Source organism: Balaenoptera ricei, chromosome 3 (genome assembly GCF_028023285.1).
Source record: "Balaenoptera ricei isolate mBalRic1 chromosome 3, mBalRic1.hap2, whole genome shotgun sequence".
Taxonomy (NCBI): domain Eukaryota; kingdom Metazoa; phylum Chordata; class Mammalia; order Artiodactyla; family Balaenopteridae; genus Balaenoptera; species Balaenoptera ricei.
Window position 1 is genome coordinate 17954421 of NC_082641.1, and position 23747 is coordinate 17978167.

At 34.7% G+C, this 23747-nt stretch overlaps 1 protein-coding gene across 5 annotated transcripts in view; it reads right to left on the reverse strand.

Annotated features, from left to right (window-relative positions):
• LOC132362145 (cadherin-12-like) overlaps positions 1-23747 on the reverse strand; it is a 359212-nt gene that overhangs the window by 79300 nt on the left and 256165 nt on the right. For 4 of the 5 annotated variants that reach the window (XM_059916147.1, XM_059916150.1, XM_059916151.1 and 1 more), the window contains 2 exons: positions 12047-12166; positions 1034-1201 (listed from right to left, as the gene is read on the reverse strand). In XM_059916147.1, coding sequence (XP_059772130.1) covers positions 1034-1201; positions 12047-12166 — 288 coding nt within the window. The remainder of the gene's footprint in view (positions 1-1033; positions 1202-12046; positions 12167-23747) is intronic. The other variant, XM_059916149.1, reaches the window with a different exon arrangement.

A 23747-nucleotide genomic window follows, 5' to 3' on the forward strand; every position in this document is an offset into this window, starting at 1 on the left:
CCACTTTTATAACATTTGTTCAGTACACTGACCTTCTGATCACTAAGGGTATTTCCATAAGAAAATATAGGTTGATAATTTTAAGAAAAAAATGACAAAGTAGTAAATTATGTAAAACCACACAGCTAAAGGAATAAAATATCCATTTAGTTAAATATTCTCATTGTTATATACTTTAGTAGATAAACTCTCCTGGATTTAGAAGAGGAAAATGATTTGCTTTGTTTTGTTTTTTAAAACTGTTCGTGCAAATGAGTGTCTAGTGACTTCATCAAATTACTTATATAAGCAATGGAAGAAACAATTTCTGTATTCTAAGTCCTAGGAACACTGAACTATAATCTTTGAAAATGTACCAGAAATTGAACAGGTACTTATTGGTGTTAAATGTAATACTGCAAAAGAAAACTGGCTGTAACACAAGTGAGAAGTATTCATTTTCAATAAGAAATATAGAGTTACAGAGAAGATATAGGTGTGAATTATTCTATTATCATAGAAAGTGTAGCAATTTTCACCTACTGCAAAACTAAAATAAAATACAACTAAAGTAGAGAAATAGCATCACTGCAATGTCATCTGATATCTCCAGGGAAGTATACAGAAATGATTCAACACATATAATTGATAAAGTGAAGGCAGAAAATTTTATGCTAATTATATGATATAACAAATAGTACAGTGGCATATATGTCATAAATCTTAAATTACATTGTACTTTTCATATTTATATTACTTTTTCAACTAGTAAGAAATTAGACAAGATCCCAACCTATTGTGAATATTTTACTTTTATAAGAATTGATAACATGATTCGTACAATTATTGACTCATTTATATTTTTTTCTATTAAAATCACACTATGCATGATTCTAATGGAAAAATGTAATTCTGAGGACATTTAATTTTTAGCTTCTACTTCCTAAAGACAAAAAGTGTCTGGAAAATTACTGCAATTCCTGTAACATTCAATGAAATGTAAGACATTTTTTAAAAAGCTGCACTGATTTCGACTGAACAGGAAAGAACATACTTTTTGGGAATCGAGGTGGATTGTCATTGACATCTGTTAGGGTGATGTTGACTATTGTTGTTCCAGCTAACCCTCCCAGTTGTCCGCCCATATCCTTGGCTTGGATGAGGACTTGGTATTGTTCTTTGACTTCCCTGTCCATGTTTGGCAAAGCTGTTCTAATAACACCTTAAGGGGGGAAAAAAATAAAAGATAAATATCACAAACGGTGAGTTTTCCAAAATAAAATAGTCCACAACAAGAAAATGATTCTATCTAGATTCATTAGCAAAAAAAACATGCTAACAAAAATTCTGTGTATTAAAAAGTGAAACACCCAAAACATCCAATGGTTAGGATATAATTAAATATATTGTGGTAATAGCCATATAGTGAAATGCTGTGCAACATTGTGGAATATGGTTAAGGAACAATGTATTGGCTCTAAAAGATGGTCATCATGCACTGAGTCAACCAAGTTAGACATAATTTATACAGAATGATCCTACCTTTAAAAAATAATCAAATTGTTAGGCAATATATATTTTAGATATATAGTAAAAAAATTAAGTGGTTACACTGGAGGTGAGATTTCTAAAGAATGACATCTTCTTCTTCATTCTTATCTATTTTGAGGGATACATATATATTACTTTGCTTCTTTGAACACTTGAATATCTCCTTTGTGTATTTTATTTTGTCTTTCAGGATTCCTCTTACTTATATTAGCCGCAGATTTTTTTACTTAGATCTTGTTAAGCTTTGCCATTGCAGGGATTTTGTCTCTCTTGTCACCAAGTTACTATACTACAACCTCTAATGGAGTGCTTGTCATTTAGAAAAAACTCAATAAGAATGTGTTGACCGTCTGACTAGTGGAATGACTGGCTAAATGAAGGAAGGAATCTATAAATTATTTATTTATTTATTCATTCATTTATTTTTGATGTGGACCATTTTTAAAGTCTTTATTGAATTTGTTACAATATTGCTTCTGTTTTATGTTTTGGTGTTTTGGCCACTAGGCATGTGGTATCTTAGCTCCCCAACCAGGGATTTAATCCACACCCCCTGCATTGGAAGGCAAAGTCTTAACCACTGGACCGCCAGGGAAGTCCCTATAAATAATTTATAATCATGAATCATGATATATATGCATATTTACATAGCCTACTCATTTTCTGTTCTTGTGTTTGAGTGTAGAACTAAGTTATATTTATATTTATGTCTGTATTTATATTTATTCATAGTGTAACAACTAAAACCTTCTGGATTTATTGCAGGTAAATTGTGAATACATTTTATAACAAATTCCAATCTATACCTAATGATTTTAGGGAGAGATTGCAGAAAATTTGTCTTAAACCCATGTGTCTTTGATATTATTTCTTAAATAATAAGGCATATATGAATAACAAATTTAATATCAATTGTCAACACAAAATATAGAATCCTAAGCACAAACTGAATATACATCCTTATTTTATCTGTACTTACCTAATGCTGTTCTTTTGCTAATTCAGACTTAACTACAATCTGCAATTTCTTTTGGCCCTTTGCAGGAAATTGTTGCAAAAAAGGCAAGTTCCATTTTTTGCTCCTGCTGTTTTATTCATGCACTGCTGCTGACACTCTTTTACTTCAATCTGTTTGTCCTTTCTTCAGCTTGGATTTCTGATGTTTCATTTCCAAGTGTCTTAACTAAGATTCTTCATCTCTGCATCTCAGTGGCCTGGTCCTACATGCCTTAAGCTACATGACTTCTGCCTGCCTTATAATATTTATATTTTCTAGATAAATGCCTGGGTTTAATTCATATTCATACTGTATTTTCCTGTTGTTGACCAGATTTATGTTTACTCAGTTCATTTCCAATAAGTATATATGTATCTTTCTTACTCCATTCACTTAATTTCTGGTATGAAAATTTTCAATATAATTTACAAATATAAGTTTGATATATAAATTTTATGATATATGTATACATATGTAAAACATTGATTCTATGAAAAAGAGAGCAAATAAGCATTATCAGACTTATTTAAGACTAGAGTTTTTTTCTGATGATTTGATATAATTGTCATCAATACCCCTAACTGCCCTGCACTGCTCCTCCATTTTGTGTCTGATAGGTGATCTAGCCGCAGCTTCCAGCCATCCTTTTAGCGTAATGCTGCCTTTGGGAGACTGTATGTTAGAATTCAGAGAGGAAAGGGTTGTGTATGTAGTTTCAAAGGAAATCTCCTCTGATGACCATGATGTGCTTCCCCTTCCCACCACCATTTTCATTAGGAACCACTGTCCCAGAGAAATAAAATATGGCATTTCTAGAATTTTTTTAGAGATGAATCTGGGGAATCAGGCAGACAACAAAATTCACTGTGAGTAGAGAATCCTTAAATACTGTGGTGTATTGAAAAAACCTGGGGCGGGGGGTGGGGGCAGCGGGGAATCTCCTATTCAAAAAGTTACTCTTCTTATGGCCACTGGTTGTTTCTAAACTTCCTAACATTTAAAACCAAACAAATGAAAATGGATTGCCTGGTCTTGAGCAAGGAGGAAACTTGAAAAGGACTGGACTAAAGTGCTTCCATAGCAAAATGTAACCAGCCGAAGGAATTGCTACATTCTGTCATTTCAGATCTTAGATTTAGGTTCAAGTATCCATCTCTATTTTTCAGCATTTGTATATAAAGATACAGCAACAAACTTGTATGATAATAGTTTAAGATTAAAAAGAAAAAACGTACATTTTATAAAACAGTATAAATACTTCACAGATACTCCACAGTAGTGATACCACAAACATTAATTAATTTGAAATAATTATGAAATAAATCCTATTTTTTGGGAAAAAAAAAAGAGTAGATAAGCAAGTTTACATTGAATACTGGTATGGTCTTGTACCTGATGAACTTTCCAACATATGCAAGATAATTAGAGCAAAATTAAGAATGAGAAAAATAGATTTTATTTCTGCCAATATGAATGGAAATATATGGTTGAGAGAGTTATAACCTTAAATTAAGGTTATAAAACCTTATAGTACCAAAGTATACTAATCTATCAGGGGATATATTCTCCCTTTGCAATCACCTTGGTGTTATAGGCAAGTCCCTTAGTTTTGGTGGATCTCAGCTTATTTTGTAAAAATGGGTTAGATATGCTGAAGAAAACTTTTTGAGATGAAAATAATGCAATACTATACATGAAAAATCATGAAATATTACATGTGATAATCGAGGATTTGGTTTTATCTGAGTTTTTTCTTGAATTGAGTGCTTAACTGCAGGATTGAAACATGGGACAATAGATTCAGTCAACACTTGTACTAAAATATGTTTCATTCAGGCATTGTTCTTAGGTTTAAGGGTGTAATGGTGAAGAGGCTTCCATCTGCCCCTCCAATTCCACTATATATACTTTTCTAGACTTTTCTCTGCTCTCTGGTTTCTGGTTGCCCTGGGCCAATTGACAGGAGATTAGATGGTAGAAGGAGAATGAAGTTGGGTTTTTCTTTCCATGGATCCCCCATATTCCACACTTTCTCCTGCCATGGTCTCTGCCTGCGTCTCTAGAACACCCTCATTCCTTCATCCCCAGTGTGGTAACTGCATCCACTTCTTATTTCTTCTCCAGATTCGGCCTTATCCCTTATGGTTTCCCTACAGTCTGCTTGCACTTTAATAAAGAGTCCTTTTATTCAACTAATCTCAAATTGCCCAACTGGATATCATCTGTCTTCATCTGGGAAAATAATTGATAGAGTCTCTGTATAAGGTTCCTTCATGGAATGTACATTTAATGGGTATGTGTTCCTGTAAAGTGGTGAGGAGGTCATAAAGAAGCTCTTAAATGATTAAGCTAATTTCAGATGGTGATTGGTGTTATGAGGAAAATGAAAGAAAGTCCTCTTGAAGGTAGTATCAGAAATGTCTTCTCTGAGGAAAGACTGCAATCCCAGAGAAGTGGAAGAGGCCAACTTAGAAAGAACCCAGGGAGGAGTATCCCAGGGATGAAAAGGAGGAGAGCACTACTTCAAAGCATACAAGAATAGAACTTGGAGGTCGATGTGGCTGCAGCATACCACTGTTGGGAGGGATGGTATAAAATAAGACCACAGAGTGGGAGAGAAGTGAGCTGGTGGTTTTCAAAGATAAATAAACTCTCTGGGAAGGCATCTTGAAAATCAACAAGTAAGACTACATCAAACTAAAAAGCTTCTGCATAGCAAAAGGAATAATAGATAAAAATGAAAAGGCAACCTATGGAGTGGGATAAACTATTTGCAGATCAGGTATCTGATAAGGAGTTAATATCCATAACATAAAAGAACTCATGCAACTCAATAACAAACAAAAAAAATCTTACTTAAACATGGGCAGAGAAACCAAATAGAAATTTTTCCAGAGAAGTCATACAAATGGCCAATAGTTACATGAAAAGGTGCTTGACATCAATAATCATCAGGGAAATGTACATACATCAAAATTACAATGAGATACATATCACCTTATGATTTTTAGTATGGCTGTTATCAATAAATCAAGAGCAAGAGATAAAAAGTATTGGCAAGGATGTGGAGCAAAGAGAACCCTTGTGCACTGTTGGTAGGGATGTAAATTGAAAATAGTATGGTGGTTCCTTAAAAAAAAGTAAAAAATAGAGCTACCATATGATCCAGCAATTCCACTTCTGAGCATGTATCAAGAGAAAGTGAAAACAAGATCTTGAAGAAATACCTGTGCTCCATGTTCATTGCAGCATTATTCACAGTAGCCAAGATATGAACACAACAGAAGTGTCCATCAACAGATGATTGGATAAAGAAGGTGTGATATAATGGAATTATAATTCAATAATTATAATTCAATAATTCAGACATGAGGATGAAAAAAAATCCTGCCATTTGCAACAACATAGATGAAACTTGAGGACTTATAGAAACAGAGAGTAGGTTGGTGGCTACCAGGGGCTGTGGGGTGGGGGAAATGGGGAGATTCTGGTCAAAAGGCACAACTTACAGTTATTAGGTGGATAGGTTATAAGGATAGAATGTATATCATGATGATTACAGTTAATATTACTGTATTATATACTGGAAAGTTGCTAAGAGAGTAGTTCTTAAAAGTTCTTATCATGGAAAGGAAATGGTAATTCTGTGACCTCATGGAGGTGTGGTTAACACTATGGTGGTGATCATTGTGCAATGTATAAGTGTATCAAATCAACACATTGTATACCACTTACTTACACAGTGCTATATGCCAATTATATCTCAATAAAGCTGGAAAAATGCTAATTCTTAATTTGAGACTATTCATATAGATTAGGTGGAGGGATGGATGGATAGATAGATAGATATACATAGGTAGAGATAGATACAGAAAGGTAGAATGAACAATGGATGAATGGCTGCATTCTCCATTCACTGAGGATTAGAGTCCAGAGGAGACATAGACCACTAGTCTGTTCTCAAAAGAGCAGTCACAGTGGTTAGGTCTGAGCATGAAGCGGTCACAGAGCCCCTCCAATCAGAAATCCTCAGAGATTATCCAGGTCGCTCAGATTAAAGACCTCACACAATCTCCATCTTCCCACTCCCTGATCTTAACTCTCTGATCTTATCTTCCACAACTCCCTCCTTTGTTCACTAGAGCTTTGTACCCTCTCTTCCCTCTGCTGGAAATGTTCTTTCCAAAATGTAACCATAAACAGCTGCTCTACTTCCTTCATATCTGTCATCAAAGTCATCTTCATAGGACTGTATTGGTCATTCTAACTGAAATTCTATACTGAATTAGTTTCCTATTGCTTCTGTAATAGATTTTTTTAAAAGCTAGTACATTCCTAAGCTTTATTAAAAATACGGTGTTCATGACTACACAGATAAAGTGTATACTTTTTTAAAAACTGTTGCCAATAATGTATTTTGATGACAGGAAGAGTTATCAGGTTATCTTGGGTAGGAAGAAAATTTAAAGATAGTATGGTCCGACTTTGCACCTATAACATGCCTTAACTATTCCTTAAGATTTAGAAGTCACTTCCCCAAAAGTTCTTTTCTTGGGAGTTTCCCCGCTCTCATGAGTCTATATCTAGTGCCTAGTAGTCACACTATGTATCATAGAGCGGTATCCTAGAAAACCCAAATGTAATCTTCTGAGGACCTGATGTCCTCCCCCAAGTAGGTGGGGATCTATTTGAGGATCGGCTTGATGCATCTCAGTGTCCTGGTAGCACAGGACCTGCCAGGTCATTGGTTATAAGTAAATGTGCATCAATTTACCCAAATCCAGGAAATCCATACCCAAATCCAGCACCACTGGCTTATCACTCATTACCTGCTTTAACTCTTCCAGGAATATGAAGCTCACAATCTCATGAGGTGCCTGCCCCTCTTATTTATGGACAATCATTAACATCTTTTTTTCTTAATGAAATCAAAATTCTTTCTTCCTGTAATTCATGCCATTGATAGCCCTCTGGAGCAGCAGAGAATACAACTAGCTCCTCTTCTACATGACAGCTCTACAACTTCTGAAAGGCATGTATCACATCCCCCTGGAGTATTTTCCTTTCAAGACCAAATAATCTTAGTTCTATCTGCAGATGTGTGCATTCCATGGTTTCTAAAATAAGGCAAGTGGAGTTCACACAGAGTTCTCGTGAAGTGTGACAAGGCAGAATACAAGGAAACCATTGCCTGCAGTACATTTTTAGTCATGTAATTTTACTGCATATATGTAAAATATTACAAAAGTGGTAACGGCACGTGTTGTTTACTCTTAATAATTGTCTATTTCCTATTTCACTCTTGAAGAAAAAAAGAGCTTCTGTCTTTATCTCACCAGCACTGACTGAAGTGTCTAAATCATGTAAGACTTTTCTCTGAATTAAAGTCAAAGGCATGCTCAGGCCATAAAACATTGTAAATATGTACATAGTAGTTTATATAAAGAATTAGCTCAAAATATAAAGTCTGACCCATGCTTTAATTTTACTATGGGGCTTTAAAACACTAACACATTTTTTTTAAAAAAAACTGAAAAGAATAAATATCAGTCAGGGTGGATGAGGTTTTATTTGGGAAGTAAGCTTGAAGAAAATAATCTCTAATCAAAAGGTGATAATTGAACTAAAAATCTTGACAAAGTGTCAGTTCTCTCAGCACTTCATCAGATTTCCCAGACAGAAGCTAGGACAGAATCATAGAGCATGAAATATCAGGATAGTGGATAAAAGAAAAAAAGAAAGTAACTCAGGCACGCAATCCCATTCTCATTCAATTGTTTTCACATGAATCCTAAAAATGCACATGTGAATACATAACATAAAGACATAAATATGCACTTCTGACAGTGCACATAAACAAAAAGGCATTGATGAAAAAGTTCTGGAGATGGATGGTAGTGATGGCTACACAATGTGAATGTACATAATGTCCCTGAATAGTACACTTAAAATGGTTAAAATAGCAAAAATTCTGTTATATATATTTTACCATGACAGAACAATTTAAAGTTTATAGATTTTTTAAAATGTTGAGATAAAATAGTATTACCAATATAATGCTTCTCAGGTAGAGCTCAGATTATTTAGAAAAATCAACATATCATCACCACATGATACACCAAATAGCAATATCTAGTTATCCAACTCAGACTAGATTTTAAAACCGTTTAGGGAAAAATTCAAATACTTTAAAAGAATTTTAAATGTAAATTAAGTCATGAGATCAATCGTTTATAATAATGTTTGTTTTCCTAAATGAAATAATTCTATTATCAATGCTCTGGAAATATTTAGCCTCTCAATTTCATGCATCAAATAAGATATTGCAATGCCTCTTGTTTAACATTTTATAGATTATAAGTGTTTTTCTAATGTATAATAAATATTAAGTGTAAAATATATATAATAACATAATATGTCAATATGACAAATATTTTAGTGTTTTATAAACATTAAGTATAATAAGGATCAATGTTATTTAATGTTTTATAAATGTATCTACATTTCTGTTTTTTAAAAATATTTAATAACCATTTGAGACATATACACGAATGCATGCAAATTTTAAGTTACAGTAGACATTCTCTTAGGTAAGCCAAATAATTGCCAAATTAGCCAATTTTAAAGTCAATTAGGGGCTTATTTCATAGAATGCATCAATTTATATTATTTATAAATAAACCTGCCATATTTATACCTTGGATAGAGATGCTAGGAATGTTTGTCAAACAGCAATGTCAATGAAAACCTTTAAAAATATGTTCTCATTCCAAGTGAATACTAAATAGTTATATTTATCTCTTCATAAATACTTAGGCACCAGAAGTTTTGATGAGACTCTTCCTTTAGAAATTATTTTAAACTGGTTTCTACACTCAAATGTGGAAAATTTTAGATAATATTAGTTTTTCATGCATTTTATTTAATAACAGCAAAAGGAATCATAAAAGGAAACTATATGGCTGGAACAAATGGGGGCTATTTCTGAGAAATGGCAATTATCCTTGAGTTTTGATTTATTCTTATCTACCACAAGGTGATAAATTTGACAAAAAGTCTTCTTAATGGTTTCTGTGCACGAAGAACTAGTTATCATTCTATTAATGAAGTGCCTCACCATCCACTCTTTTCCTGTCTAGTGGTCTGGGGCATTGTTAGTATCAAGACTTCTGTCTCCAGTAAAAATCAATGCTTCAAAAAATCTATTCCATAGTTCATGCCAGAATTGTTTCACCTTCAGTTCTAAATAATAAGCATGATATAAAAATATAAATACACAATTAGAAAAGACATATTATGAATATACATACTCTTCTGTAAAATGATACTTTCTGAAGGCATTAGAATTTATCTAAAGTTGATATTGAACAAGTAAAATCAAGGGGAGGGCAAGTAAACCCTTCATATAATTGTTGTCTGTCCAGTATTAATTTGACCAAAGCAATTATATTCTGCACCCACGCTTTATGCTTCGATTCACCCTTGTATGATTTTTATCTTGCTTTTTTAGCTAGGTACAGTCTCCGTCTATAGTTATTTTTCCAATATTAAATCTTTGATCCTTCTTCTGCCACATTTATTCTGAGTATATAAACTCATCTACTCTATGGAATTAATCACTGCAACTCAGTAAGCGAAGCCTAATACTAAAAACCTCCCTCCTCACCAATCTCTAGACACCTTCCTTTCTTTTTCTCCCATCCTTTCTGTCTGTGAGAAGTGCTTCTCGGAGGCTGAAGTGATCTAGGAGACAGATATTGTCCTTACTTCTATTTCTGTTAGATTACCAGTTATGGTAAATTTGGAAAATGTAACTGTATAAGAAAAAATAACCCATAATGTTCCCTTTTGATAAAAGGATGTATAGTATCTTAGATAATCTCATTATTTGTCTATACTTTTGGCCTATTGCACAAACCTTCTTAATTCCCCTGGAGCTTTGTACCATCATAAACTTCACTGAAAACTTCCCCAAACTTTTTTTATCAACAATTTTCCCTTTTTTCCACAAATAGATGATTTTCCCAAAGGTAAACAACAATAGCCACCAAAAAACTTCCTCAATACCTATATTGCCAAACATTTTCTTCTCCTGTCTTCACTGCCTACTTTTGGAAAATAACTTACATTTTAGGTGTAATCTCCCAATTACACACTCACTCTTAACATTTGACCCCGTGGCTTTTGATCTCTGATCCTACTTCCAAACCAAAAGAGCTTCTTTGTCCTGAACCTTTCTGTATTTTCTTCATCACTGATGTTCCCTTCTTAAAGGACTAATGTCGTCCTTACTACAATCTATTCCTTTTTAAGTTTACTAAAGGGAGCAACTCCCAGCCTTATTCCCTTCATTTTTTGATGGCTTCTGGCCCCCTGTTGGCTTGATGAAAAGGGTGAGAAGTGAGGACAGACAGAATGGCAGGTTTAGTTGACAGAAAATTTGCTGGTTCTTTATTTTCACTTAATTGACCTTGTGTTTCCAAGCAACATCCATCCATGGTTAATTATTAATTAACCTATATCTAATTGGTATTCCAGTTTCCACACACTTCTGAGGAAGTATAAATTTTGAAATGTTTAACCCATTTGCATGTATAGTGTCGGAAACGAATACCTTTCAAATCAATGTAGGTCTTTAAAGATCTGTTTACAAATTTTAAAAGTAACTTATTAGTCCAGTATGTTAACAGTTTATTCCATTACTTTAAACTGATGTGATAAACAGTACTGAATTTAATATGCAACATGTTATAATGTATTATATAAGAGTTGATAAAAACAACTGTCATTATGGAGTTTCTGCTTTAACTGTGACACTGAACACCTGCTTTGATCACTGGTCAGCTTGACTGGAGCTCCTTAAAAACTATCTTCACTCAAAAACAGATTCTCTAGAAACAGGGGGAACTCGTTTCATTTTAAGGGGAATACAAAATCGTCCTGCATGTTTCCCTGCCCTTTCTATACTTTGCATAGATTCTTATATTGGGCTTTGAAAACTGGAATTTCAATGGTTTGACTTAAAAACGAGAGTGGCTTCAAAAACATAGACCAGAAGAATTAGTGATCTTGGGGTTTCAAGTTTGTCAGCCCTCTTCTTTCCCCTACTAGAAGCATAAGTCTATATTTTTCCAAAGTCACCATCCATAACCCTTGATAGAGATAGCAATAGAAACTCCATAATCTTGGGTTGATTAGGCCCAAAACTGAATATAATTGAACCCAACCAAGAAAAACTGAAATAAAAGGCTATTTTAGCTAGAATAAACAAAAAAATATTCCTCGACTCTGGAAAATTTAAAATAAATCATACAAAGAATTCCTAACTAACAAATTTGGACTTGGCATATATGTGTAAAAAGGTTTATATTTATACCAAGTTCAATCTGAAAGAAAGAGTTCTGCAGCAGCAAGGTAAGATCCTATCTTCCTTTGCTAGATGGGGAGCGCATTGAATCTTTATTGCAGTGTTAGAATGGGAAAGGGAGGTGATAATGTTGTCTCTAATAAAAACTTTACCTGTCTTGGGATCAATAGAGAAATAAGGCTGTCCCTGAAGAATGCTGTAAACGACTCTGGCACTGTTTCCATAGGTTGGGTCATCTGCATCCGTGGCCTTGACCTGGAGCACATAAGCACCTGGAAAATAAGACCATATGATTCTAGCATCTTTGTTTTATAGAGCTCAAGGTTATGTCTTTTATCTTCTGGACTGCATTTTCCTTTGGAATATGGCATTCCTTAATTCTGTGAGTATATGAAGTCACTGAGAATAACTTAACTATTATAACCAAAATGTTGAGCAACAATATTAGCTGTTAGTGCAAATGACACCTATGTTAAATATCTATTTTTAAAGCTGTGTCCATTTCCAGTAGCTAGGTCATTGACCTGAAAGTCATCACAATAGCTTTATTGATTTGTACACCGAAGAAAACATGACACCGCTTGCATTAGCTCATCTGCTTACTGTAGATGATTTAATTGCATGATTAGGATATCAATAGAAGAGCTAAAAGGTTTAAAGGCTTACTGAACTTTAGAGGGTATAAGTAATTTGCAATTGCAGTTTAAAAATCAACAATTACATACTCGTTTAGGAAGCCTTTAATTAGGACAGAATATTTGAGAAAATGAGGAACAGAAAATAATTGCAATTCTAGCTAGAGAAGCACCTTTATGCCTCAAGACTGAATTATTCTAAGTGTTCACTGACATAGGAAAACTTTAAAGACAATCCAAATTATCTGTAGCTTTTCTCATCTCTTGACACTTGGCCATATTATTTATGTACTAAGAGAAGCTGACAGGAGATTTTTTCAGCAGTTTTGTCTTACATAGTCATAGTCATAGTTAAGTCTTCCTCTAAGAACTTTTTAAGTGAGTATCTCTTCTTAATGTCCATTCAGTGTTACTATTCTGAATTGAGAAAAAAGTAGAATCAAAATTATCAAGCTCAGTATAAATAAAATAATATGCTGCTGATGAAGGAAGGAAATGCCTACTGAGCATAAAGGGAGTGAAATGTGCATCCAAAGTTACACAGTGGACAGAATACTCTTCACCTCTTGGAGGCATTCAATGTAACTGTCAGTTTGGGGAATGCAAGATTGCTCCATTTACTCACTCAGGCTTTTTTCTTAAGACAGTGCCAACCAGGAACAAAGTCAATCTTAAAGGTTTGCTCTAAAAGCTAAGAGAATGAACCATCTCTTCACCTCTACTTTTTTGTTACATGATGTGTTAGAATGCTGAAAAAGTAAGAAATCATAACTTCCAGTAGACATTCAATGCCAAATGCTTTACCTTAAGAGGTTTTGGTGAATCCGAGTTATATCAACAGATAAAGCACATGTTTTATTACAACAGCCTTTCCCAGAAGAAGACACTACTAGAAGGAAAGTAGGGAAACTTTTTTTTTTTTTTTGGCCTCACGGCTTGCGGGATCTTAGTTTCCGGACCAAGGATTGAACCTGTGTCCCCTGCAGTGGAAACTCAGAGCCCTAACTACTGGACGGCCAGGGAATTCCCGAAAGTAGGCAAACATTTCTAAGCTGTCAAGAATGATAACTGATATTATTCAACATCATCCATCATCATCATTTTCATCATCATCAATAACAATATTTGCAGCATCTTTAATAATTATTGGACAAATAAGCATTGGTAGGCATTGGGGACCTATATTAAGGATTCATCAAAAGTAAGTCCTCCTTAATGATGTAAGAATGAACAGTTGCAAGAGTCAATTCCCCTCTTCCCTCCCCTCTTCTAGGTAATGATTTTTTCCCCAGAAAAATCACTTACCTAGATCTTCATTATCACGTCATCACACATGTGTTATACAGGTAAAGTCTACAAATATTGAATAATGGCCAATTCTAGGTATAAATATTGCAGTTGAAAAGCAGTGGGTTGTTTTACTCTGAGGATATATTTGAAGAAAAAAGTATTATATCTTCTAGAAAGTATGTAGTAACAGATTTAATAAACTTTTATCTAATGGTCACCATATGCTCAATGCAGAATACATTTTTGCTAAGTACACAGAAAATATTTTCCAAATATATATTAAATTCTTTATGTTAATAATTTTTAAGCTCAAATATTAAAGGAGTGAATTAAGAAGTATTCCCATAAGTTATAGAAAGAGCAAACATGCATCATTCAATTCCACTTTTGTCCAACTCAAAAGGATCACAGGATAGCAAGAATAATGACACTTGTTTCATCCATAGTAACATCCATGATATTAAAAAAATACTTACACTCAGTTACAGTAGCGATTAACTCTGGTTTAGTGAAAAAGCAGTTTCTGATGTAAGTTATTTAAGAGTTTTTGAGCTACCTCTATATGAGTTTATAAGAACACAATTAAACAGCGTTATATCAGCTTGTTTTGTTGACTGGTCCACTGCTTTCACCAAACTAATGCAAAAGAGAGTCTTCCCCTTCATTAAGAAGATGCAACTAATTGTCTGGAGCACATACATCTCCAAAGACTACCTTGGTCAGCGCTTGTATAGCACACCACTTCCTGACACTATTAAACACTAAATACCCAAGAGATAGGAGTGGGAGGTTGTGGTTGGGGCATGTTTGATGTGAATCAAGGAAATAATACAGTCAGTGACATCCACAGAAACTGGAGTAGTCTTCTTGTCTGTAGCCATCATCCTGGAGTTTATTCTATCACTCAAACCCAGGATGAGAATGTAACCACTCTAAATGTTGAAGTTCAGAGAGTTTTAATTATCTCTCCTCCCTAAGTTCTATTCCATGCGCATGATGTGGGTTCTGGAGCCTAGAGAAAGTAAGCCAGCTTTCTTTCTTAATGCAACCACACATGGCCTACTTCTGTTTGCTCATGCAAAATGTGATATACTTTATTTGATTTCATTAAGATTAATATTCTCAATGGGGATGACTTTTAGAAACAATGACACAATGTCTGCATTTCACAGTGAAAGAATTGAAGCCCAATGATGTTAAAATCATTCTTATGGATACTGAAAGTCATTCTCATACAAAACGGTAGACAGGTGGTAGTAGAACTGAGCCCGACTATCTCATGATTTCAGCTGAAGTAGGCATTGATCTGTTGATTCATTCATTACTTCTTTCAGTCAAGAAATGTTCAGTGGTCCACACCATGCACCAGGTACTATTCTCAACATACAATAAAAAATAATATGCTGCATAATTCTTTTCTGTCAAACACCACTTCCAGCATGACAGGTTTATATTCTATGTATTTTTTTTTGCATTTAGGGTATTAAATAAACAAATTTACTAGAAATACATTGAAAACATAATTGGATTCTGTTGAATTTATGACCTCTTTATTTTTTAAAATTTCTCAGATGTATAAGGACATTCTATAAATTGAATATGTTCTTTGCTTTTTGTCTTTGCCCTGCCACCGTCTCAACCGGTTTGAATCTTCACTGTCACAGTTGCAAGGCTCCAGAGCATTCTAATTGCTTCCTCTTCCAGCTCCTTTTACACAGGAACATCAGAGTCATTTTCCTATAACATGAGATTGATTAAGTTACTCTCATTCATTTAAAAAAAAGTTCGAATTAAAAAAGAAAAAAAAAAAACTTTGAATGGATTTTTATTCCTATTGAAAAAACATTATCTAAACTCACTGACGTGCTCTGACTAGCATGACATGAATGGGTTTCGATATCCCTCCCAGATTAATCTCCAACTGTGCTGCCAGGGACCCCTTGCGGTCACCGTACATACTCATTTACTGTTTATCTGAGGCTCTTTCACGCCTCTGTGCTCTTGCCCAGGTGATCCCGCTGCCTGAAGGACGTTGGCTTCCACCATCTGGAGAAATCTACTCACTCTTGAAGTCCCAGCTCTATTGTCACCTCTGTGGGTCCTTGTTTTTCTGCTCCCAAGCAGAGATAATTTGTCCACTCCTGTGTACTCCCAATAGCCTTAGTACATTTTGATTTTTAAAAACTCTACGCATCATTTGTTCTTCTCATGGAATACAGAGGCTTTTACGTCAGAAGCCCTTCCATATTCATTCTTTGTACATCTAATGTCATGAATTACATCCCAAATAAATGTTTATTGGTGAATCCTTGTAATACTCCTAAATACACACAAAAGACACAAACGCAATACACAATACTTGAAATGGGCAACCTGGAAGCTAGTTATGGCCTTTAGAGTTTTTTTAACATTAAACTGAGAGCTTAACGTGTCTTGAGTTTCTAATGCACATCACTGTTCTCATTTAAGAAAGCAGAACCCAAAATGAGTGACATTACATTTAAAAATTCACGTAAACAAGATTTAGCCACAAGTTGGAACACAAATCTGATGGAAGTCAATACACATTTATTTGCTGAATAATGTTAACCCTTCTCAGGACTGATGCATAAACAGGAAAAGAAATAAAAATATAATGCAACATATCATTTTCTCTTTGCTTTTGCCTTATGTATACACTGCATTATAATCAAGAAATAATACAGAGTTAAAAAGGTATAGAATGATAAATATAATACACTTTCTTTCCAAATAAGATTGGAAAATAAGTGTACATTTTATCCCATAAAGAAGACATTAAGCAGCAGAGAAGTGTAAAGCAGAGAGGGTTTCAGAAATGAGTCAGATAGAGGGAAGCAAATGAGGGCCTGTGCACACATATGACATACTTTACAGGCCTAGGATACTATAAGACATTGAAACTATAATTATAGCAGACTTTAACTATACAGTAAAGTTAAACATACATGCACAGCAGGTGAGCTTACTCTTTAAGGGAAGTGGGTCTTTATCAATTTTACATTAGATTTCACTGCACTGCTTATGAACACTTGTCTCTTAGCTTCCTTCTGTTGATTCTCTTTCTATATTTGTAAAGTTGTAAATGGCTCCTCTGTCCACTTTATCTTCAACCAGGGCTGCATATAAGACATTTACAAGGATTATTAAGAATACCAATTCCTGAGCCCTCATCAGAAAGTCTAATTTAATTATTCTTGGGTGGGCCAGGTACCAGAAACACTTAAAAATCTCTGCAGATAAGTCTGATGAGTAGCCATCATTGAGAAGTCCACTCCTACACACTTTCCCTAGGACATTTCTTCAATTAGGAGAGGCTGCATTGCTTGCCATTGTGTTTACCATCTTTGCCTCTGGAACCTTAATACCTAGGTTTGAATCCTAGATCAACCACTAGCAAACTGTGTGACCTCAAGCAAATTACTTAACCTCTCTGTTTTAGTTTCCTCATACCAAAAAAAAAGAAAAGAGAAAAAAAGAGTACTCATTTTATAGAAGTATTAAATCAGCTAATATTTATAAAGAAATTATAATAGTTTCCCACACAATATGTGCTATTTGAGTATATGTAAAATAAAATAAATACATATATACTCACTTTTTGTTCTCCTGCATCACACAGAGGGTGACAACTCCCAAACATATACACTAGTATGATTCCTGTCTTCAAGTCGCATACCTTAATATTTGAATATTATTTGAATATTGAATACTAATCTGGATTTTATCTCCTGTATGTTAGAAAAATGTGATTTTGAGATGTATGTTTAAAATATACTAAAATGTAAACAAGGGAACTATGACGATATTGGGCTACTTTATTAGAGACACAAGAATGAAGAGTTTGCATACTTATTAAACCTGCCTGAAGTAATCAGAACTTTTAAGGGTCAGAAAAGACATATGCCAAAAAAATCCTCCAGAACAGAAGTTATGCTCCCTTGAACTGTACTTCTAGGATCAGAGCAGGCAATTTGTTTTTCTCTGCCACCAGCTCTGACTCTGCTCAGCCTGGCCTCAGAGTATCCCCTGGCACATGTAATGCTGTGACATCAACTTGTGATTTGTTATTCAGTCCAATGATCCAGAAGCACTCTAAGGTTATAAAACTTTCTTCCCCAAAATGTCCTAAATATTTTAGACTATACATATTTACACCTTGTGATGCAAATGTACTTTGATGGATAAGTGAATCCATTTTAATGAGCGCTTTATCTCTCTGTTGTGTGCCAAGAATTCTATACTATGAACAGCAATACAAATCCTAATGTCTGCTCCCAGCAACACATAACTGAACTCTGACTTCTAGTGATGGTACAATGTTGTCTCCTTTGTACTTAATGTAATTTAGAAATTATTTTCAGAGAAGTTGTCATTGGGAAATTCCATAGAAATCATGATAAAATATATGAGCTTGGAATTCATTCACTCAGTGGCTCTCAGCTATAATTCAGTAAGGTTTGTATTTTTGCTGTGTAGCTTTATATTCTTAAAGGATAAAGAAATTACTTCTGATTCAAATGCATTTAGCCAAGGTACTAAGGACCAGTTAGAGTTTATTTAAAACACACCCAACACACCTGAAATTATTTGTTTTTATTTGATTGGATGATTCTGCCATGTTAAGGGTAAGAGAGATCTATGTATATATGCATATATGTATGTATGTATGTATCTACTCTATTATCTATATCTATCTTCCTAACCATTTATCACTTTATCTAGTTTTAGTAAAAGGAAAAATGCAACCTGTGTATGTATGTGTGTATATGTATATATGTCAGAAGTCAGAAGTATTGAAACCTAGAACCAGTTCTGCAATTAGATAAATGATCTTTTGCAAATTATTTCACTTCTGTAAGGATAATACTGTAATTGTAGTGGATAATGTAGTAATCCCCCCCCCAAAATTAATCCCACCTAATTGTAGGAACTGTTCATATACATATTTATATATCACTGTCTCCCTCACACTTCAGTATACGTTACAAGGAACTTCACTCCCATGGACGCATTTGGCTCAAGTCTAAACTAACAAACATGAACCTTTTTTTCTGGCTAATAATGATTGGTTCAGGAATGTAAATATAACCCATTTCAAGCCAATAAAACCAGAGGAGATATTTGATGGGACCTTCTAGGAAATGCTTTCTTTTTCTTTTTCTCTGCGCTCTGGTGCACAAACGTCTGGCTGTAGTTATTTCAACATCTTGGGGGAAACATGACTGGAAACAGACACACACAAGAGGCCACACACACTTGAGAATTCCAGGAAAGGTGATGGGGAGTCTTGATCCAACCTGCCTGAAGCTCAACCTATAAGCATTTTGATGATTTGAGATCATACATCCCTTTTTGTATGAGATTGTATACTTGGCAATGGATTGGGGTTTTCTATTACTTCCAAATTAACAAAATTTTGGCAAGTCACTTAAACACTCTAAGCCTCTGTTGTTTCAAATAAAAAATGGGAGTACAAGTAGTAGGGTCCTCGTGGAACTTGTTCATGAGTTAATGCATGTAAATTGCTTTGCATAATATATGACACATAGGGCGCCCACATCAAAATGGTTGTTAAAATTCTTCAACTTTATGATGATGGGCTAAGATTTCCTTGTTTCCTTCTAATTCCAGTAACTCGTTCTGCAAATTGAAACAGAATCCAATCTTACCTCTTTTTTAAAATAACTTTTCCATTACTGCAGATTAGTCTTTTGGTTACAGGGTTTTGAACGTATCACGGCTCTGTCCAAATCCTTCGGTGGTATGTTATGAATCACTACACCCAGTCTGCACTCTTTCAAAACCGTTCATAGCCTGATATCCATCTGCTTTTTTCATTCTAAACCTCAACTCCTCAGTTTCTCCAAATCTCCCCTCCAGGAAATATGTTTTATCCACTGTTCAACAAAAATTAGAGCTCTGTCAATTCATTTTTGGGTAAGAACTCTGAGCCTCTCAACCAAGAATTGGAAACATATTTGAATTCCATAAAGAGTTTGCAATGTATACATTAAACAATATATGTAAATCACCCCTTTCTGGTTTCTTCCACTATTGCCTGCTTCCCAGCCACTTCTCATAATCCAGTCTACCACTGGGTGTACTACAGACAAACTCATTCATTGTTTCACTTCCACAGAATACTTCCATTGGCTCCTTCCCTTAGTTGAAATCTTGCTTTCTCCTGAGCCTAGTACTGCCTATTAGCACATTTTAAGCCCACAACTGCCTTCCTTCAGCTTTTCAGTACTGCTTCTGATTAACTGACCTTTTCTACCACCAGTGAAAGAGTCTCCTCATGTTTACTTGTCTTCTTTGGGGGCATTTAAATTGGTTGATGCAAATCTCTTTCTTCAGGTTGCTTCCAACTGTGGTTGGCTTCCTCAGCATCATTTATTCTTGGCTCTCTCTTTCCTTCCTTGATCACCATTTCTTAATCTTCTTTACACACCCTTTTCCTCTCCCTGCCCTTTAAAGGTTCATGCACCCCAAGTTTTGTCTCTCATCCTATATGCCTAACTCTACAGTATCACTCACATTTGCCTCTAGGTGCTAGTGACTGCACCATCATTTATATTTTCCAGTTGCTTAAATAACAAAACTACCAGTTAACTTGACCAAGATACATCCAATTTCTTGGTTACATTCTAAACTTCTTTTTAAATCACTTACTGTTTACATCCATTCCAGTCCCCTTTATTGACTAAACATTGCTAAAATATGTTTGTACTCTTCATTCTGCCACTACTTTTCATCAAAATTTTACTGCTTCTTACCTGGATTATGACTTTAAGATGTTAATAATCTCCCCGTTACCTCTCATAACCACCTACCGTTCACCCTGTGTAATTAAAGCCACATTCATCTTTCAGAAATGCAAATTTGATTTTGACCTCAGCACTGTCTCTAATGCTCTTTGTGAATCTGCCTCTACCTACATTTCCAGGTTTATCTCTTATGAAACCTTCTGTCTACTTTATGCCGCCTCAGTACAATATTATTTCCCTAAGACATAGTGCTACTTCATATCCTGCTCTTTATAGATTAGGTTGTGGATATCAGAAAGGTCTCATTTCACCCAGGAGAACTTCAGCCCAAATTAAAAATTGGCCTCAATAACTCTTCTTCCAGAAACTCATTTCCATATGCTCACAGACCGTCATGCTACGTCTCTCATGCTTCCACTAGGCAGCAAGCACGCCATACAGAGTGAAGACTGCGTACAATTCTTTTTTAATTCCAGTACCTACTATGGAGCTTGGTGTCTAATAGGTACTTAATAAATTTCTCTTGAATGAGCTAATAAAAAATAAATGAGTTTGGCTTAGAACATATTTTTGATCAGCCCATGTTAGAAGTTTCCGTGAAGCCTTTATTACATCTCTTGACTTGGGTCAAAAATTCAATGTCCCCTCGTCTCAACCTTTATGGCAGTGATGCTGTTTTGCTGTCTGTTACAGAAATCAGAGGAGCAGCTTCAAATCAAAAGTGACTTTAGAACACAATGAAAGTGGCAACAAAAATACAAGAAATCAATTACTAGCATGTCAGTGATCTCGACATATCAAGCCCTGCTAAATCTATCGATGAGTGTATGATTCTACTCCCAGTTTTAAGGAAGAGAATAAACTTTTGTAAAAGCAAGGACTGTGCTGAGTTCATATCTAAGGAAAATTCATTACAATAAAGTCCAGAACTAGTTCTATCAGTTCCCATTACCTGGAATCCAGTGATCTTGATTATTGATTATTTCACAAACTCAAAAGATAGGACGATGCCACATGACTGCAATATTTAAAAGTGCTCACAGATAAACATGTATACTGATAGGAAGCATGTTCAGCTATAAAGTAGCAGTAATTTTAGCCATTATTGATTAAATAATCTTAGCTAATGGAGAAAGATGTGTTATTTGTGTATAAGTACTGTGATTTAATATTTAGATTTTGTTCCTTTTGTGTTGCTGTGGTTAAATGTTGCAGTGATTTAGGCTGAGGTTTAGTTTTAGCAATTTTTAAAGAAATAAAAGACTTAAACACTTACGATACAGTACAGTTGACCCTTGAACAACACAACTTTGAACTGCTTGGGTCTACTTACATGCAAATTTTTTCAATGGTGAATATTACGCTACTACATGATCCATGGTTGTTTGAAACCAGGGAGGTAGAACTGTGGATAAGGAGGAACCATGGATACGAAGAGCCAACTATAAATTAGACCCGGCTTTTCAACTGCATGTAGGGTAGAAGCCCCTAGCCCCTGTGTTGTTCAATTGTCATCTGTACTTGTTCATTGTAATCCAACTCATCAGGGTAGAAATGTACTGCAGCTAAACAAAATTCAAACTTTACTAGATTTCATATGACTTCTAATCCAAATTCTCTCAATTGATGAGCAAATGACAATGGAAAAGACAAATAATCTGGTCTCAGTTTATTCATCTATAAAATGGGAGATTTGGAATAGATGTCTTTAGATTCCAGGATATAAACACGTGTTGTAATTCTAGGCAAAAGACCCTGATTAAATTGATAGTTAATAAGATTAAACTTTGATGGATTTATCAACTTTATTTCACTTCACCTAAGTTTTCATTAAATTGTCACTTCATATAAGTTCCTCTCCTGAGAATGGAACCTATGATTTGAATTTGAAAAAGTTATAGTTATCTTTCTCATGGTAATGTATGTTTTCATTTAGAAAAAACTTTAAAAGTTGGATGTGAATTTTAAAACTCATCAAAAAAGAAAAATAACATATGTATTATCACTACTTTATAGGACAGTGATCTGTTTATTAACCCCTTTGAGCTTTTCAGAGTAACACATAAAAAGAAAGGTAAAAAACATTATATCACTAAACTATAATTTTAATGCATACTGTATGGAACATTGAACTTATTACCTGCACAATATATCTTAACTTGGAGGCATTCCTGTTACTTAAATTGGTAAAATTTGATGCTACTTTAAAATACATGATTGATGACAAAAATATGTCATAAATTAACTATGCCATTATTTCCAAATAAAAGCTGTATCTCAATTCATTTATAATTCTATTATTTACCATGAGGTTTTTTCCATCATGCTAAAATTATTCCTTTCCAATATTTTGGTGACTATATTACTATATGGAGTTTTCATATACAGTATTTTTTAAAAAGCTTTCAAGTTGTAAGCCAGCCATAAAATATAGTGCAGATTACAAGACAAAAAGGGATTAAAAGCCTAAGAGAAAGTGAGTTATAGCTAGATGGGATTACTCATGAATTTATTTTATGACCCAGTTGAGGAGACAGAAAAGAGACCAGATGAAAAGCGGGCAGACAGCAGGAGATGATGCCCCAGGAGCACAAGAATATTCAGAATATTACAGTCATGAATTCCACTCATTTGATTTAAAAGGTAGATTGAAAACTTGGTGAAGGGCAATTTTGCTGGGTACAGTTACGAATTATGGGTTTGTGGTATTAAAAAAGAAGCTGTGAGAAGATAAATTTCAGGAAAGGGTTTGATGTCCTTGCTTGTAAACATTTAGCAGCTGGACGGAAGTCCACCTGCAAACCAGAGTCCTTAATGCATGCTGGGGCTGAGATTCAGTTCCAAGTTCTCCTTTTCTTTAGAGCACTGAACCTAGGGCCACATTCAGCAGAAGGTTTCATGTCTTTGAAGTTCTGGATAGCAGTTAGGTCCATTCTCTAAATCTACCCTACTGAGGAGTTACGAGTCGAAGAAAATTATATGTTCTGCTGCTGTGGTCTCCCTTGTTGTCTTGCCTGTAGATTCTCCCAGTTTCCTTCCACTGGAAAGGCCCAGGAGCGTGGCTTTCTTTTAGTCTGTGACTTTAGGGCACAAAGCTAGGGCTTGTCTCTTGATTAGGATCATTCTCCAGTTGGGTTGCT